The 17,777-nt window shown below is 41.1% G+C and overlaps 2 protein-coding genes across 3 annotated transcripts; both read left to right on the forward strand.

The window, feature by feature from the left end:
- Nucleotides 1–2,286: 2,286 nt before the first annotated feature.
- Nucleotides 2,287–5,744, forward strand: LOC146580263 (placenta-specific gene 8 protein-like). The gene is made up of 4 exons (XM_085269577.1): nucleotides 2,287–2,329; nucleotides 4,220–4,336; nucleotides 4,529–4,674; nucleotides 5,152–5,744. The coding sequence occupies exons 2-4, from the start codon at nucleotides 4,222–4,224 to the stop codon at nucleotides 5,290–5,292; spliced, it is 402 nt and encodes a 133-aa protein (XP_085125703.1). The 5' UTR covers nucleotides 2,287–2,329; nucleotides 4,220–4,221; the 3' UTR covers nucleotides 5,293–5,744.
- Nucleotides 5,745–10,216: 4,472 nt separating this feature from the next.
- Nucleotides 10,217–13,027, forward strand: LOC146580264 (placenta-specific gene 8 protein-like). Of its 2 annotated transcripts, XM_085269578.1 has the most exons (5): nucleotides 10,217–10,326; nucleotides 10,437–10,471; nucleotides 11,786–11,893; nucleotides 11,975–12,120; nucleotides 12,449–13,026. In XM_085269578.1, the coding sequence occupies exons 3-5, from the start codon at nucleotides 11,788–11,790 to the stop codon at nucleotides 12,587–12,589; spliced, it is 393 nt and encodes a 130-aa protein (XP_085125704.1). In that variant the 5' UTR covers nucleotides 10,217–10,326; nucleotides 10,437–10,471; nucleotides 11,786–11,787; the 3' UTR covers nucleotides 12,590–13,026. The 2 variants fall into 2 exon arrangements, with proteins under 2 accessions (XP_085125704.1, XP_085125705.1); XM_085269579.1 differs by lacking the exon at nucleotides 10,437–10,471 and having other exon boundaries at nucleotides 10,218–10,326; nucleotides 12,449–13,027.
- The last annotated feature ends 4,750 nt before the right edge of the window (nucleotides 13,028–17,777 follow it).

A 17,777-nucleotide genomic window follows, 5' to 3' on the forward strand; every position in this document is an offset into this window, starting at 1 on the left:
TTAACGCAGGAATGCTTTACAAACATTCAGAGATGGACTTACACACTTGCTTTACTTCTCTCGGGGATAACTTTGTTGGAGATGAAATGCCGGGTTGCTAGCGAAGCTCCACATGCTATCCAGACCACCTACAGATCCCGCATGCCACAGCCGCTCTATCACATGATGCATACTGCTCCAACGTGCTAACGTTCTGAGGCGAGTTACAGCGTGTTGCAAGTTTTGTGAGGTGCTTTCGTGATATTTAATGGATCGGATTACATTTTTTATTTTTCTCCGATATCCGATCCAGTAATTTAGGTCAGTATCGGACCGATACCGATACGTAATATCGGATCGGTCCATCTCTAGTTCTAAATCTGTTGTAGAACACAACAGATTTAGAATGGAACATTGTAACAATTCTCAGATTAATTTGTAGAACACAAATTTGTAGAACACAAATTAATCTGAGAATTGTTGGAAAAGATGAAAGGTCTTCAAGGAAACTTGGAGACCTTTCATCTGTAATCTGTGAAGCTTCTTCAGTTCTAAAAACAATAGAGTTTGAAAATGTGACGTCATTTCCGGGGTAAAACCGCAAACGATTGTATGTATAAGTGGCAAGTGGTACTAGCCCACATGGGCTATTAAAAGACAACAGTCACACAGAGATAAACAGAGACATAAAGAATGGCAATGGCAAGGCTGTTGTATTATTAACTGCCATAGCGAGTCATGTTTCTGAAGTTGCAAAGAGGTGACGGTGGCCTGGATTGCAGCTATTCGAAGACTAAATATAATGTTCCAGAACACTCCAGCTCACATATTAGTCTGCTCCAAGCATTTCCACAAAGGTAGATTTTTTGTTGTAGTTAATAAGTAATTTATCATATCATAATTGTTGATGTAGGTTACAAATAAGTCCTATATTGATTTGAATTGAAATCGTTGCACTATGCTGCTTTGTTTAGTGTGGCTTTGTGGGCTAATATTTGCAATGCGATAGAGACTGGGCTCCATTTATATACCAGGGTTTTGTACATAACTGTTTTTGGGGCAAATAAAATGCAAGTAGGGATTAAAATTGCAGAATTGATGGTTACAGGTGCTGGAAATGCTAGCGCTTCATGCAGTGTTTTGATTTTGCTGCCATTCGTGCCCACAATGCAACGCGCGCAAGTCACGTGGTCTGTCAATCTCCATTGAAGAGTTCCAGATATTAAGCCCAGATATTAAGTGTCTCCAAGACCCCCTATTGACCCTAATCACAAAGTGTGAAAATGGGTGTGGGTCACAATCAGCCAGGGTTTTGGGTGAACCCATTGTGAAGCCTAGCCCCAAATTATCATGTGATTCACTGAGGTGAAATGGCCCAGGGCAGCGGTTCCCAAACTTTTTTTGCTGGGCCCCCCCTTTGTTTTACAAGAATAATGTTCAACCTAACTGACACATGCAAGCGAGATCAAATATCTGCCATATTTGCATCATTACATTGGCTGCCAGTCAGTTTTCGAATTGATTTTAAGATTTTAATACTTGTTTTTAAGACGCAGCATGGACCAGCTCCTGCACATCTTTCTGATCTCCTAACCTGGTATACTCCTGCAAGATCTTTGAGGTCTGCGGACAAAATGCTCCTAGTTGTCCCAAGGTCCAGATTAAAACACAGAGAAGACCGGGCATTTGCGGTGACTGCTCCTAAATTGTGGAACACTTTGCCTCTCCATATCAGGGCCTCCCCAACACTGGATACTTTTAAAACTTGTCTAAAGACCCATTTTTATTCTTTGGCTTTTATATCACTATGAGTCTGTTACTATAGTTTTTACTATCTTATCATTCTATGATTCTATTCCCTTCTAACTTTATCCTATTTTTTATGTCTTCTGCCTTGACTATTTTTATTGTACAGTACTTTGGTCAACAGTTGTTGTTTTAAAAGTATTATATATAAATAAACTTGAACTTGAACTAGAAGACCACAAACTATTTGGCGTACAAGTCAAATAATTTAAAACAAGAAGATTTTCATAAAGTAATAATAAGCATACACTATGAACTGCATTAAACTTGGCATGGCTCATATCTCTAACTTCTAACTCTCGTTTTATTGGAAGTGAACGTCTTTGGCCATGAGTGTTTTATTAGTGTACATTTACACTGGACTGGAAGCATGTGGGCAGTAAACATGTGTCACCCTCTGCAGGAATGGTTTTCATTCCTTGAAAACCGGAACTGCAGAACTGTGAAGAGCATTCAACCCACACTTGACCACTCCCATTGCAATGTACATTAATAGGTCGGACTTGCTCCTACTTTATTCAGAGCTCACAGAAACAGAGAAAAGGTAAGGAAAACTTTCGATACTAATGAACATCTTAAAGCATTTAAGCAGTCTTTGTGACATGTAAGCTAGTCAAAGGAATATTTGCAGCACATGGGGTCTACGTGTACTTCATACTGCCTTGAGAAAAATAGCACAAAAATCTGGATATCTAATTATTATAATCACTGTCAGCACAGGGAGGTTATAAGACGGGAGTTTAGCAGGTTATTCTTTGAAATTAATGAATTTTAAGGACTGTTAGACTCGATTAGACTTGCATTAGACTGCAAGTAGATTAATGTTAGCTAGGGAAGTTTAGGTTTAATATGTTATGGAATTATTATTGCTAATATATTTAAAACAGAAGTCTTTTATAATTTTATAATATGGCCCACAATTAAGAGTGTAATATCTTTAGAAATAGATGAAATTTCCATACATTTTATCTGAAATAAAAGTATATGTACTGCTAAGTATGTGTAGCTGAATATTATAGTGTAATTCGGGTAAAATATAGGTAAAATTGATTGTGTGTTTGAGTGTATGTAATGTGTTTTTGTTTGCTTTTTTTTACATTTTATTTTATTGCAAGAGCTCCCGTAATGTCGCTGTACTGCATTATATAGGTGCAATAAAGCCATCTTGCCAAGACTGTTTACTATGGACAAAGGTCGACCGGAATATCCTTTATTTACAGCTTCAGTTCTCGCAACATGTGCAATTAGGCTAAGATAGACAGACAAAGTAGGTTATCAACTCAATAAATTAATTTACGGTTTATCCATCCAGGAACAAGCACGTTCACATGAAAGAATTGGCATTGGAAGCATATGGCTGACCCCAAACATGGATGGATCTACTTGCGATCTATTTACAGACAAAAAAGGAAACTATGACTTTAGAAAATATGAAAATACAGGCTGAAAGCAAAACACAGATTATAGATGAAGCAGTGGTCTGAGTATCGGTACAAACACAACTCTGCACAATAGTCCCAGAAAGATATAGTGTTTTCAGGACTGTAGCATTAAAAGCACTGTATATGTGGTCGAAGCACTTTGGTCAGTCACACATAGAAAATTCAGGAAGGAAAAGAAAAGGTGGGGGAAAATAGCTTTGACCCAGATGAGCCTGTGTTATGAGAAATGCTTTATCTGTTTATAAAACTGCTTTAAGAGTGCTGACAGTGATGTTCCTGACGTGAGAACTGGATCAAAAGTGAAAGATAAAACCTGTAACACACACGTGCACACCCAGATACTCCAGACCAACAAACTAAGAACCTTTGCTTTTATAGAGGTGCTTATAAATGTTCTAGATTACAGGCTGTCTGGTTTGGCTGTGTGACAGGCAGGAGTCTGACTCAAATGTAGTACTCAAGCCTCCAGCCAGTGGACAGTGTTTATGCTGTGTTTCTGTTCTGCATTTTTCAAAAAGAAAAATGGAAAATGTGTCACGAGTTTTCATGAGTAAAGATAAAATACTTAATCTATGATACATATATTTGTCATTTATGTATAATTGCAAGATGGGCACGGACTAAACAGAATTTCTTTGACCTTCATGCTGTAAATGTTGTTTTTCATTTTTTATGTATACACATTAATATAATAAATACATATTGAATCATCAATACTCAGTAATTTTATATTTACAGGCTGTGTGTGCGATCTGAAAACATGCTATGATAAAACTGTTTTATGTATGGAAACAGTTTCATTACATAAAACATTTTTAAGAAATGTCTTCTTAAAAAATATAAAATATATAACTTTCGAAAAGTGTACACACAAGTGTTGTGTCAAAGATCCTAACACTTAAACCCATTATCATTTAATCTAACCCAGTGCTGTCAATTTTTTTCATGTTGTGTCTTTGGCTTATGTGTCCTTTTTTCACTTGTTTCTTCAGGCATGAATTTCTACAACCAGTCCAACCCCCAGGTGGTGGTCACCACCACTGCAATGAGTCAAAAGGCTGGGGAGTGGAGCACGGGCATCTGTGACTGCTGCTCTGATATGAACACCTGTAAGTGAACCCAGCAAACAGCTACAAACAGCAGGGATTTCTGCATCAACCACCTCCTCAGACTTTGGTTGCAGTTAGGTATCAGAGTGTCTGAAGCCAGGATATAAAACAGAGGTTATGCAAGAGATTGTTAAAGTAGAATTTATTAAAAACTGGGGTAAATTCATACAGATATGGCACATTTTCTTCAAGGTTGCTTTGGATATTGGTGTTTCCCCTGCATGCAGTGTCAGACAGCCAGTAAACATGGATGGTGCTGCGGTATGCCACTCCTGGACTGTTGCTGTGTGGTGTCCTGCTTACTTCGCAAGTCTGTCAGAGAGCACTACAACATCCCTGTAAGTATGCGAGTGGAGGATAAGGTTATTGTATTTAGCTTAAATTAAGCTGACTACCTGTATGTACAAAGCCAACAAAAACAAAAGGTGCAAACATGACAGAGAGGGACAGGTCAGTTGGTTGTATTGTCATACAATCTATGGAGTGCAATTCATTATTACTTCACCCCAACATGTTTTTAAACTTCTGTTTTATGCATTTTTTAGCCACATAACATGAATTAAATCCTATATTCTTATATTGTCCTGCTGAGTGCAACTCCTTTCCTCCTCCTCATTTAGGATCTCTATGGTCGATGTAAAATTTCCATTACGGCTCTGATCTTGATTTAGAGACAAGGTGACAACTGAATAGGAAGCAGACTTTATCAAGCTGCTTGACCTTCACCATTCGGCTGTGCGTCTAGAAGACTGCTGTTAAAAATTCTAAATACATGAGAACCTCTCTTCCTCCCCTTCAATTTTCCTGTCCTGCAGGGCTCGTGCTGTGATGACTGCTGCAAAATATTTTGGTGTTATCACTGTGTCTGGTGCCAGATGAATCGTGAGCTGAAGATCAGGGAAAACCAGCACCCTGCTGCCTCGACGGTGGTCACCACGCAGGTTGTCCGTGGATAAGATGCAACCGTTTTTGTTGTGTGTTGAGTGAATATGACAGTTACCTTTTCAAACAGTATTAATTTTTCAGCACCACACAGTTTTGTCCTCAGCAATTTGTCTTTTATTTTAATTTAAGCTTGGATTTTATAGTTCTAGATTATATTTCAAAATGAGAAAATCTGAGTTCCGTTAGCATACTGGTTATTTATCATCTGGAAAACCTTTTAACTCTGTCCAATAAAATCTGTGTCATTTAACATGCTTGTTGTTATTCTAAACTTTTCAAGTTCAATTTAACCTGTATGAAAATAAATTATATAAAGACTTGGTGCATATGCAAAAACCAACTGATTCACATTCACAGATCCTTAAAACACAGAGTCGTGTCAGATCATGCACAGAAGCAGCACTTGGGCAATGTTTGGCCCCAGCAGGCTCCACTCCCTACAAATGATACATAAGTGACGTGCTACAAATTAATAATTAACCTGCTCGTCAGTGAGTACTGTTTTACTTTCCGGCTACATGTCAAGGCTACATGACAAATGATGGTTATCACACTATCAGTTTTATTATTAACAGCATCTTTATTTGCAATGAACTGGATTATTTGTTTTCTGCTCGAACCTGACTTGTAACACAGAGCAGAGCTGATTGAATCATACTTACAGTTTTTCACAGAAACAGGATGGGTGTTGGGATCGCTGTGACATATATGTGCTGCTTGACAACCGTCCGAGTAACTGTACTCCTCGCTACAAATCATCCCCCGAAACTAAGACTCCATTGATATAATAGTTTTCGAACTGAATTGAATTGACAGTTTTTGTTTGCTATCATGTGACAGCTTCTGTCTGAGTTTTGAACATGTATTTTTTTTTCGGGGGTTGAAGAAATTATGTTATGTCTGATTAATATTTAAACCTGCACCTTGGCGTGTTCTCAGTTTGCTTGTTACTTGATGTTTTTTTTTATTAATAACTAAAAAAAATCAAAAAAACACTCTAAATAATAATGTACAACACAATCTTATAATGCGCTGGGAGCAGTGTTGGTCAAGTTACTTGAAAAAAGTAATCAGTAACTAATTACTGATTACTTCCCCAAAAAAGTAATCCCGTTACTTTACTGATTACTTATTTTCAAAAGTAATTAATTACTTAGTTACTTAGTTACTTTTAAAAAACACGATTTACAACCTGAAGAGGCGATAAAGCGATAGATCTTTCAGCCCAATTCGACTTTTTCTGCATAATCCATCATACAAAATGTAATCAAATGGAAAAGTCTCTTTTTTTAAACTTGTTTTATCAGTTTTAATCTTTTAACTTTATGCATCAAGCAAAAATTTAATTATATGCAACATTCTCTGACTTGAATAAATTAGTTTAACATTTAAACCTATTTTCTGCACATTCCAGCACATAAAATAAAATATTTTTTGTGTTTACACTCACTCTTTCAAATAGATGCCAGTAAAACACAGCAGAAAATAAATAAAGTCAAAGACTAGAGGTCCTGTTGCTCTATTTTCACCTGTAAAGCAGGACTGCGGTAGGCGGAGGTTTACCCTGGTGCAGGTGTGCCGCGGTCAGTTGAAGAATCCGCGAGTTTCTCTGTGAGTTTCCCGTTACGTCATTGTGCACTCGGTGCTTGCTTGGAAGTTTAGGGGTTTTTTTCGCTGTAAAAAGAAGTTTTCTTCCCACACACAATGGACGCTAATGTTTTTGTCACTTTTTATGGAATCAAACTCAAAGTAAGGTCAGTACTTCCACACTTTAAACGCTGCACGCTCATACTCTCTCCCACAATCGATCTGTGATCCATTGTTGATCTGCACACAGCTGTTGTCACCAACGGCGCACTCGCTTACGTCACTGTCATGAGACATTCTTGTGTCACGGGGTGGAAAGGGACAAGTCATCTAAGTTTTTCTACTATGCATGTTTTGCTGCGTTTTACCTTTTTAATATTTTAATATTGTATATTGGGTTTGTTTGTATGAGCTTTATTGCATGTTTTTATCTTATTTAAATTGAACACCTGTCCTGGAAAGACTCCGCCCCTACCTGATAATAAACTGATCACACCTGCGAGAGATCCCAGAGAGGCCAATAAGAGGGCCTGGCAGACCAAAGGAAGGAGTTCGACCGAGAGGCTTGAGAGACGGCCAGGAGTAAGTGGTGCCAGGCGGCAGCGCCTGCAAGCCGAAGGGGCTGGTGGAGCTGGGCGTTAAGGAGAACGGACAGTACCAGCGCACAGGGCACCAGTGCAGAGAGTGACAGTACCAGCGGGGAGAGCGGAGACAGCACCAGCGGAAGGCACGGGACGGCTGTGTGGCTTTGCAGTTTTTAAGAAGCGGCGGGCGGAGTTGAGAGCTCTGCCCACCCGGGCATATCAAGATGCGAATGCGGAAAGGAAGGAGAGGACTCCGCTGGGTTTCCCTTTTACTTCGCTGGATTTCTTAACTCCCTGGGACTTTTATGCTGTGGTGGATTCCACTGGACTTTTAATGTTGTGTTTTATTGATTTTTATTGTGTTATCCCTTGGCCAAGGTTGTTTTAATTTATCTTACATTTTTAACTATTTAAATATAATAAATTATATTTTAATTCTACAGTTTTTTAAATTGTGTGTTTCCCTTGGCGGCTCCACTGCTCTGCCCGTTTTTAGGAAGGTCTCCTTCCTTTTAAAAACACAAAACATCTTGGAAATAAATCAGCCTTTCCGCTCCGTTACACTTGCAAAAAAATCACGGTTTTAGTAACGCAGTAACGCAGGGTTACTACGGGAAAGTAATGGCAATCTAATTACCGATTTTGCAATAGTAATCCCTTACTTTACTCGTTACTTGAAAAAAATAATCAGAATATAGTAACGCGTTACAAGTAACGGGTTACAAGTAACGCGTTGCTGCCCATGTCTGGCTGGGAGTATGCTTGTGCTGAGAGGTCCCTGCCTCCTAGTAATTGTGTATTTAACCAGTGGACAGGTACGTTTATATATAATACACTGCAACTTACACAATTACAACTGTAACTATATGAACAGTGTATTTCTTATGCACATTTTAGACCCGGAGGAAGAATCGCTGATGACCTGGTGTTTATTTAGGAACATTAGCACGTCCTCTCTTCCTCTTTGGCTCCATGCCTCTCATTAAGTCGCAAATACTGAGCATAATTCTCCCAACCCTAGAGCACAAGTTGTCCCGACCTAGAACACAATTCTCCCAACCTAGGAGACCTTCGTGCGCTCACACATAGCCACAAAGTATCAGCGCCAGCAGTGGCTTTAACACTCGCTCCGCCACTGCTCGCGCTGACACCTTCTAGCCTTGTGTCCCTTTAGTCCGCATCTGGATTACACAGTTGTGCACTAAAGGGAACACACATGTTCGTGTTCCTGGCTACTCGCTCGTTTGTATTTTCACACGCGGGTTTTGAAGCCGGTCGTGCACGCTGTTCTCTGATGTGCTGGCGCCCACTCTCTCAGTGCTCTCGTAGCTCCATAGTTTCCCAATGAATTCGGCAAAAGTCATTGCAAATTCACTTTGTGTGACATGATCCTGGCACTTCTTGCGAACCAGTGCTACACATTGCCCCTCGCTCAATGGCTCACCAGCATTTCTCAGGGCAGCGGTGGCGCCCTAGGTGGCAAAACACTTCACTTTCTCTAGGCAGTCTTAGCTACTCTGCGCCCATAACCTGTTAGCAGAGGTGAAAATACGCAGGAATTCTGGCGCGAATATCTAGACTGCTCCGAGGACAACTGTGGAGGAAATAAACACACAATAGCCACAATCCATTTTCTCACTTGAACTCATTCGCAAGAGAGAGAAGCTTTATTGACGATCACCAGCATATACATGAGCATCACATGTCAATCACAATGCATCTTATCCGCTATTTCCACCTCGCGTTATATACTCTCTGCAATAACGCACACGTTTTCTGCGTGTGTGCTATAATAAATAAAGATGTCCTTCTTACAGTTGAGAGTATATTTTTAATCTGTGTCATCACTTTATGAAAACTCTGAAACTTAACAGACAAATTCTCGTGGGTAACTCTTCTTTTAAACCGAGCACACGGATAATGCTTGGACGTCCAACTCCATGCGTCTTTGCGTTCAGCCTTCACACAGGGGGCAGGTCGACGGTGATCCTTCGAACTTGGCCATCTCTCTGTAACGTGAAAGTGATCCCAGGCAGCTGAATGGTCAGAGTCAGAGGTGGAAGCCTGGTCGTGACCGCATACAGAATTTGCCCGCAGGTGCAGAAAACTCTGCTGCTCAGCCAGTGGAGGAAATTCTTCATGTCAATGAGAGCGCGCACCGCGCTGTCACTGAATCGATTCAGCCACGCGTTTGGGTATGACATCGTGGTTTCACACCAGTGAGGCTGTGCTGCCAGCAGTTTGTCCGAGGGTGTAATGCTTGCAGGAGCTGAGTGGATTTGTTTTCAAGCCGGCTCTGACACTTCTTCCTCACAGGACTTCTGTCTAGTGAATAATGAAGGATGTTACAGTTTTTTCTGAATGCTTAAACCCTAACTGTGATTCCTGTAGCACAATCTCTAAAACTATTCAGACTTATAGCAAAACCATTCACTGAGGAGACAAATCCCCCGACCTGGAGCATAATTCTCCCAACCCAGAGCACAAGTTGTCCCGACCTAGAACACAATTCTCCCAACCTAGGAGACAATTCCCCCGACCTAGAGCACAATTCTCCCAACCTATAAGCACAATTTTTCCAACCTAGAACACAATTCTCTCGAATTGGAGCACAACTCTCCATTTCTCTCATTAAGTCGCAAATACTGAGACTCATCTCTCGCACAAAATCCCCACCAAAAGCACAAATCCCACCAAAACTCAATCCCTTAGAAACCCTTGAATCAGGCATGGAGCAGTAACGTGTTGAATCAAGCGTCATTGATCACGTGTTTCAAGCCGGCCCTCACCACCCAACAGTTCAACGTCTGCGGAATTACGAACACGGATCAGCGCAGACACCTGGATCGTTCCTCTGCGTCGTACCGTCACCAGGTAAACTCCAGGTCTTTTTTTTTTTTTGTCTAAAACAAAGTGTCAGCAGACACATAAAACGCAAAAGAAATACATCTCTAAAGACCAAATATTCACTCGTTTATTTCCAGTTTGTCTGTGGCGGCTCCTGAATAGCAAGTTGTCGGTGAGTTAATCTGTAACACGAGTTAATCTGTAACTCTGCTCTTTGAAGTGCTTTTGTGTGCTTTTTAACCGTGCTTCGTATTTCTGTCTGGCGGTATTTACTTAGTACACCTTGTGTAACTTGGCCCAGTTGAGTGTTGTGTTGTGGACTGTTTTAATCGTGATACTGGTGTCCGAGGTACCAGTGAGGGATCAAAACAGGAACTGCCTCATGAGGTTATGAGGATTCTGTGGATTATGATGTCCTCCTGCCACTTTTTCCTTCTGCATTAACCAGCGCATACTTTCTGTCCTTGTGATCAGTCTACCCCCATCTTCATTCTCTGTTTAAAAAAACAAAACAAAACCTTTTACTTGGGGTTCTTTATCAGCTGAGCTTTCAGCGATGACTGCTCTCATATGTTGGACACTCTTTTCAGTCATTTGCTCGAACACAAGAAAACCTGCAGGTTTTTTTTGTATAAGCATGAAAATGGTGTGGGGGGGAATCCCAACTTCAGTGCGACAAATGTTTTGGGAAAACCAAATTAAGAAAAAAAAAAAAAAATCAGCTTCTCTGGAACTCTCGTTTCAGCTGGGATAGGTAGGTTCATGTTAAAGCTTGATTTTTTTTGCCCTGGTAAACGTAGACTGAACTTGGTTTTTTTTTTTAGACCAGTGTTAATGATGAAACAAACAATTACAGCTCCTTTATACCTGCTGCATGAATACAATCTTTGCTTGGTAGTTTTCTTCCGCTGGTTTTCTTCCCACAGCTACGTAGGCACCAGGCTGACAGTAGGGACTCAAAAGTGGCTGTTTTCCCATCTATGCCCACTGAGTCTTTCTATAGGAAAGAAACAACTACATACCAATAGTACACAGAGGTTAAATGAGTGGAAACACAAATTTTCCACTACAAAAGCAAACTGTGTGTTTTTTCAAGAAAGGAAAAAACGTTTAAGATGTTTTGGAAATGCAGTTTGAAAAAACAGTTCTGTGGTTTTTAAACGGTCACGTGCAATTTCTGTGCCAAAAAGACCGCTGTAGGGCCTTAAACGCAGGAGTAATACTCCGCTGAACATGTTACAGAAGCAACACTGCAGATAGTTATGTTCAAACCAGTCTTTCTCTGAAGCAGGTCGAAAAGGTGAGATGCAGGATGGGGGGAGTCTCTTGTGATCGGGATGTATAGATGTCTGCAACAGAAGGGTGTTTGCAGCTGATTATCTTCAAATTAGTTCATAGTCTGGATTGGGTTTCTCCTTACAGATGAGCTATGACCCCTTTAACCTTTCTCTACATGGCTCTTGTTTTTTCTGTCTATTTTCTTCAGGAATGGCCTACCAGCAGCCCACACAGGTGATGACAGTCATGGGCGGTAATCAACACCTGGGGAACTGGAGCACCGGCCTCTGTGATTGCTGTGCTGATGTGGGCACCTGTAAGTTAACCCAGCAAACTCTATGAACAGCAGTGATGTATATGAACACAGATATTTCACTTGTATATATTTTTCTTCGAGGTTGCTGTGCATATTGGTGTTTCCCCTGCATGCAGTGTCAGACAGCCAGTAAACATGGATGGTGCTGTGGCATGCCACTGCTGGACGTTTTCTGCGTGGTGTCCTGCTTACTTCGCAAGTCCGTCAGAGCGCGCTACAACATTCCTGTAAGTGTGAGAGTGGAGGATGGATAAAGTTATTGTAGCTAGCTAAAATTAAACTAAAAACTAAAATGAAGAGTGAAAACTATTTTATTTGACTTCAGTAAATTACTTAGTATCATATTTTTTTGTATTCCTGTAAAAACCCAACTTGTTACCCTCTTCTTTCTCTAGTGCACCTATACTTTAAGTATTTGTATGTAAATATAATTACAGTGTCATATAAATAAAAACGATCTAAATTCCATTTAATTACACGAGTTACAACATTAACTCTGCTGATCGATCCCGTTACTCTCTCCTCTTCTTCCTCTTCCTGTTCTCTGTCCTGCAGGGCTCGTGCTGTGATGACTGCTGCAAGATACTTTGGTGTTACCCGTGTGTTTGGTGCCAGATGAATCGTGAGCTGAAGATCAGGGAAAACCAGCACCCTGCCACCTCGACGGTGGTCACCACGCAGGTGTTCCGTGAATAAGATGCAGCCATTTGAGCTGTGAATATGACAAAGTTATTAATTACAATTTTACAATGATGAAACGCATAGGAAAATATTACTTCTGTTTCTGCAGCACGAGGTGAAAATAGAAAATTTTGTCTTGTGCGGTTCATGCTCTGCAATATGTAATTGATTTATAGAATAAAGTCTGTTTTTTTTTTTTAAACTTTAGATTACATTTTTAACATCAGATGTTTTGAGTTTTGTTAGCATACTGATGTATATCATCAGGAAATATATATGTATTTTTTTTAACCTTGTCCAATACAAACGATATCATTTAACATGCTTACTCTTATACCAATTGTGTCTAAGTTGAGTTTAACTTGTGCTAAAATAAAGACTATTCATATCCACCCACTATATGAAGGATTGTTGTACTACATTCCTTGAAATCTTCCACCATTTCTGAACACTTCAAAGACAAAACTCATTTAACAAATTTCAAATAAAATAGCCCACACTCCTGGAAACTGTCGTCGAAATTCTTGAAATTTGTTATATTGGTAATCATACGCGACACTGCTCCCAAGTCCACCATCATCAGGCATTTCTTTTTTACACCTGATTGGATCTCTGTGTCCTTGTGGCTCATCCGGAATGCGTACTCCTTGACACTTGACTAGTAAATGTTTCACGCATTGTCCCGTTGTTGTTTCAGTCTGCAGTTAACGTTTCGATGTTTGGGGATTTAACACTCACTCCACCACTGCTTGAACGGACACGTTCTGGCTTTGTGTCCCTTTTGTCCACATCTGCAGTGCACACATGTGGACTAAGGGGAATACACATGTCTGTGTTCCCTGCTCCTGAATCAATTGTATTTTCTCACTTGGGTTTTTAGCCCAAAGATTGTTCTTGAACACATACGTTTAAAATACATTCATATTTCTGTACTGTCTTCTTTGACAGTGCATTTTGACTAGTGACCGGCCCACCATGGTATTATAGGAAAAGTCATAAAGCCTTATTAGAAATTTAAACCTACACCATCTTCGATATTCTAGTATTATAAACAGTACTTAGCAAAAATATAAATCAACATAATTTATAATTACATATACCTAACTAATAGGGTTACCAACTACCAGCAAAAAAAGACAAGAAAAAAAATACAGCTGATGTGACACCCAACCACAGCGGACTCATCAAAGATCTTGTGCGAAATATTGTCGTGCAAGGCGAAGGTGTTATGGGGTTCGGCGGTTGTGGTTACCACTCTAGACTGCACTCTGGGTCTGACTAGGATCACACTAAAAGCTAGCGCGCTTTTAGGAATTCCAAGTGTGGATGAGCTAAAGTGACATGTGTTCAAGCCCCTCGACCAACTACGCCTGTACACAACGGTAGGGCTGCTCGATTATGGCAAAAATGATAATCACGATTATTTTCACTGAAATTGAGATCACGATTATTTGACGATATTTATTTAACCCTTTAAGACCTACTATAGAACCAAGTCCACCAGAGCTTATATTATTTTATTTTTTTTACATGCTGTAGTGCCATTTGTGGGAGCATTTCAAGTTGCTATACATCAATACAACTGTTATAGCCCATATTTTAATAATATGTATGCATTAAGTCCATAGTAATTACATAAATTGCAAAAAAGTGCAATAAACTACAAAAAAAATTGAAAATCGCTTTTGTTTTGTTTACATATATTTCTACTTGGAGAAATTTAAGAGGTTTATCCCTCAAAACTTTAAATACAATAAAGTTGCAAAAAATAGTTTACAACAACAGGAAATTTATTTTGAGTGTCTTCATAGTTTTATTTTGGAGATACAGCAATTTTTATATACTGCAGGAAAAACAAAAAACAATCCTATGATGCAAATTTGCAAAGAAAACAGCATGTGCATCATTTCACTGTGGGAAGTGTTACGAACAGCTGATAGGAACGGCAAAGCGTGTTTCTGGAATATTATGTTTTTGTTCCTGCAAGCGCTTTTTATGCAATTTTTGCAAAGCTTTATGTGGAAGGAAACCGTGACCGAGGACAAGCTGATGGCATAAGATGTAAGTACAACTCCGGTTTCATATGCAAAACAAATTATTGCGCTAGCTTACACGGTTCAGGTTCTACAGGTATTTAAAAATAGTTACGCAAAACGGAGCTTGCTGCTCTGACCGGCTTTAAAGGGTTAACAATGACTTTAAAAAAATAATATAAAATGGTGTGCAACACCACTGAAGTTTTTTTTTTTTTAAACTCTCTTTTCAACCAACGGCAGTCACTCTCCAAATAATTTCTGCTTAGCTTTCCGAGCTTCCCTCAGGTCCTCTTAATCAGCGGTCTCCAACCTTTTTTGCGCCACGGACCGGTTTATGCCCGACAATATTTTCACGGACCGGCCTTTAAGGTGTCGCGGATAAATGAGGGAGGGGCTAATAATCGGCTCAGTCATTTTTAATGATCGTTGAAAGCCCAGATCGTAATCGTGATTAAAATTCGATTAATTGAGCAGCCCTACACAACGGACTACTGAACAGTTTTAGCCACATACACAGTATCACAGGATAACAGCATGAGAGGACTGATCAACGTTGTTGGGACTCACTGTGGTGTAAACAGTGTATTGCAGTGTCTGTACGTCACCGACGAATTTAAGATTACGCTGATAGGCGGTGGCTGTGGATCTCATTGTGATGGTGATGACGGCCATAGGGCCGGCAATGGCACTGTGTTGAGTGAACTGAAGAGCGTCTTACGGGAGATGGACCCGTGATCCATCTAGCGACCAACGTCATCATATATGTTGAGGAAAACAAGTCAAACAAGCTACCGGACTACCTGGATGAATACTTTGAATCCTTTAGAGCACAGGTGTCGAACTCCAGGCCTCAAGGGCCGGTGTCCTGGAGGCTTTAGATGTGTTTTTGATCCAACACAGCTGATTTAAATGGCTAAATTACCTCCTCAACATGTCTTGATGTTCTCCAGAGGACTGGACCTTAATCTTGTAAATGGCTATAAATTGATTTGTAAAGTAGCAATTGTGTATTTTGTTCACCTTGTGTATATATTGTTCACTGCAGCAGCCTAGTAGGCGTGAGAAGCCATTTTTGTTGATCCAGTTTTCTCCTGTTTTTCGTTTAGAAAGTTAGGTAAGTGAATTTTCTTTTGGTTGGTTTTTATTTGTGTAGGAAAGCATAGGGACCATTAGGGAGTTTTGTTTGTTATTTTTGGCACTGCTCACTGCTGAAGCAAATAAATGGATGCTTAGCACTTTAAAAGAAACAACTGTTCGTGTTCTTTCTTGGGTAGTGTGTGAATGGGGGCAATTTCTTGTTGCGTTCAATGCACGCCTACACTAAGAACGTAACATGACATTTTCATTTGTTTCCTTGCCATTTTTGGTTCGTCGTAAGGACTATGGCGCGGCGAACAGCTGTGGCTTTGGTATTCGGGTACCTCATCTCGAGGTTGTTCTGCGGGCTGATCACCTGTGTCCTTTATAGTAATGGCACACATCTTTCTCATGTAGTGTATGTTCACAGACACATTAGGCCAGGGCTCAGAGTTAAAAGGTAGCTGTGAGCTCGCTTCGTTCGTTTCGTTTGGGTCGAGAATTTCCGCTTCCCTAGGCTTTGCGGTGGAAAGCAGATGTGAGCACGCTTCGGTGGTTTCGTTTGGGTCGAGGGGCTCGGCTTCCCTAGGCTTGGCGGTGGAAAGCAGATGTGAGCATGTTTCCCTCGTTTCGTTTAGGGCTGTTTTGGTGGGCTTTGGGTTAGGGCAGGGGTCAGCAACCTTTAACACCCAAAGAGCCATTTGGACCCGGTTTCCACGCAAAAGAAAACACTGGGAGCTGCAAATACTTTTTCCATCCATCCATCTTCATCCGCTTTATCTGGGGCCGGGTCGCGGGGGCAGCAGCCTAAGCAGAGAAGCCCAGACCTCCCTCTCCCCAGCCACCTCCTCCAAGGCGTTCCCAGGCCAGCCGAGAGATATAATCTCTCCAGCGTGTCCTGGGTCCGCCCCAGGGCCTCCTCCCGGTGGGACATGCCCGGAACACCTCACCCAGGAGGCGCCCAGGAGGCATCCTTGACAGATGCCCGAACCACCTCAGCTGGCTCCTTTCGATGTGGAGGAGCAGCGGCTCTACTATGAGTGCTCCGACCTGGAGCAAAATTCTCCCAACCAAGAACCATAATTCTCCCAACCTAGAAGCATAATTCTCCCAACCAAGAACCATAATTCTCCCAGCCCAGAGCACAAGTTGTCCCGACCTAGAACACAATTCTCCCAACCTAGGAGACAATTCCCCCGACCTGGAGCATAATTCTCCCAACCCAGAGCACAAGTTGTCCCGACCTAGAACACAATTCTCCCAACCTAGGAGACAATTCCCCCGACCTGGAGCATAATTCTCCCAACCCTAGAGCACAAGTTGTCCCGACCTAGAACACAATTCTCCCAACCTAGGAGACAATTCCCCCGACCTGGAGCATAATTCTCCCAACCCAGAGCACAATTGGCCCAACCTAAAACACAAGTTCCCCCGACCTGGAGCACAATTTTCCATACCTAGAACACAATTCTCCCAACCTAGGAGACAAATCCCCCGACCTGGAGCATAATTCTCCCAACCCAGAGCACAAGTTGTCCCGACCTAGAACACAATTCTCCCAACCTAGGAGACAATTCCCCCGACCTGGAGCATAATTCTCCCAACCCTAGAGCACAAGTTGTCCCGACCTAGAACACAATTCTCCCAACCTAGGAGACAATTCCCCCGACCTGGAGCATAATTCTCCCAACCCAGAGCACAATTGGCCCAACCTAAAACACAAGTTCCCCCGACCTGGAGCATAATTCTCCCAACCCAGAGCACAATTGGCCCAACCTAAAACACAAGTTCCCCCGACCTGGAGCACAATTTTCCATACCTAGAGCACAATTCTCCCAACCTATAAGCACAATTTTTCCAACCTAGAACACAATTCTCTTGAATTGGAGCACAACTCTCAGTACAGTACAGAGACAGATTGCGTCCGGATGCAAAGAGACGTTACTTGCAGCAAATAGCATGCATTGGAAATGTGGACTGTATGAAATACGGCCGTGGAGTAGAAACCCTGAAGACCTACCGATATTGACGTAGCCTGATATATTTTCATACCTTGTCAGTGGAGTCAGTGCGTAGAAGGTGAACCAGTT

The sequence above is a fragment of the Mchenga conophoros genome, linkage group LG3, assembly GCF_057382185.1.
Source record: "Mchenga conophoros isolate Kocher_MC1m ecotype Shallow Benthic linkage group LG3, M_conophoros_male_GT1.1, whole genome shotgun sequence".
Lineage (NCBI taxonomy): Eukaryota > Metazoa > Chordata > Actinopteri > Cichliformes > Cichlidae > Mchenga > Mchenga conophoros.

Coding starts and splice junctions, on each gene's coding strand:
- LOC146580263 (XM_085269577.1), top strand. CDS start 4,222: ATGAATTTCTACAACCAGTCCAACCCCCAGGTGGTGGTCACCACCACT. Junction 4,337..4,528: donor CTGCTCTGATATGAACACCT/GTAAGTGAACCC, acceptor ATTTTCTTCAAG/GTTGCTTTGGATATTGGTGT. Junction 4,675..5,151: donor GAGAGCACTACAACATCCCT/GTAAGTATGCGA, acceptor CCTGTCCTGCAG/GGCTCGTGCTGTGATGACTG.
- LOC146580264 (XM_085269578.1), top strand. CDS start 11,788: ATGGCCTACCAGCAGCCCACACAGGTGATGACAGTCATGGGCGGTAAT. Junction 11,894..11,974: donor CTGTGCTGATGTGGGCACCT/GTAAGTTAACCC, acceptor TTTTTCTTCGAG/GTTGCTGTGCATATTGGTGT. Junction 12,121..12,448: donor GAGCGCGCTACAACATTCCT/GTAAGTGTGAGA, acceptor TCTGTCCTGCAG/GGCTCGTGCTGTGATGACTG.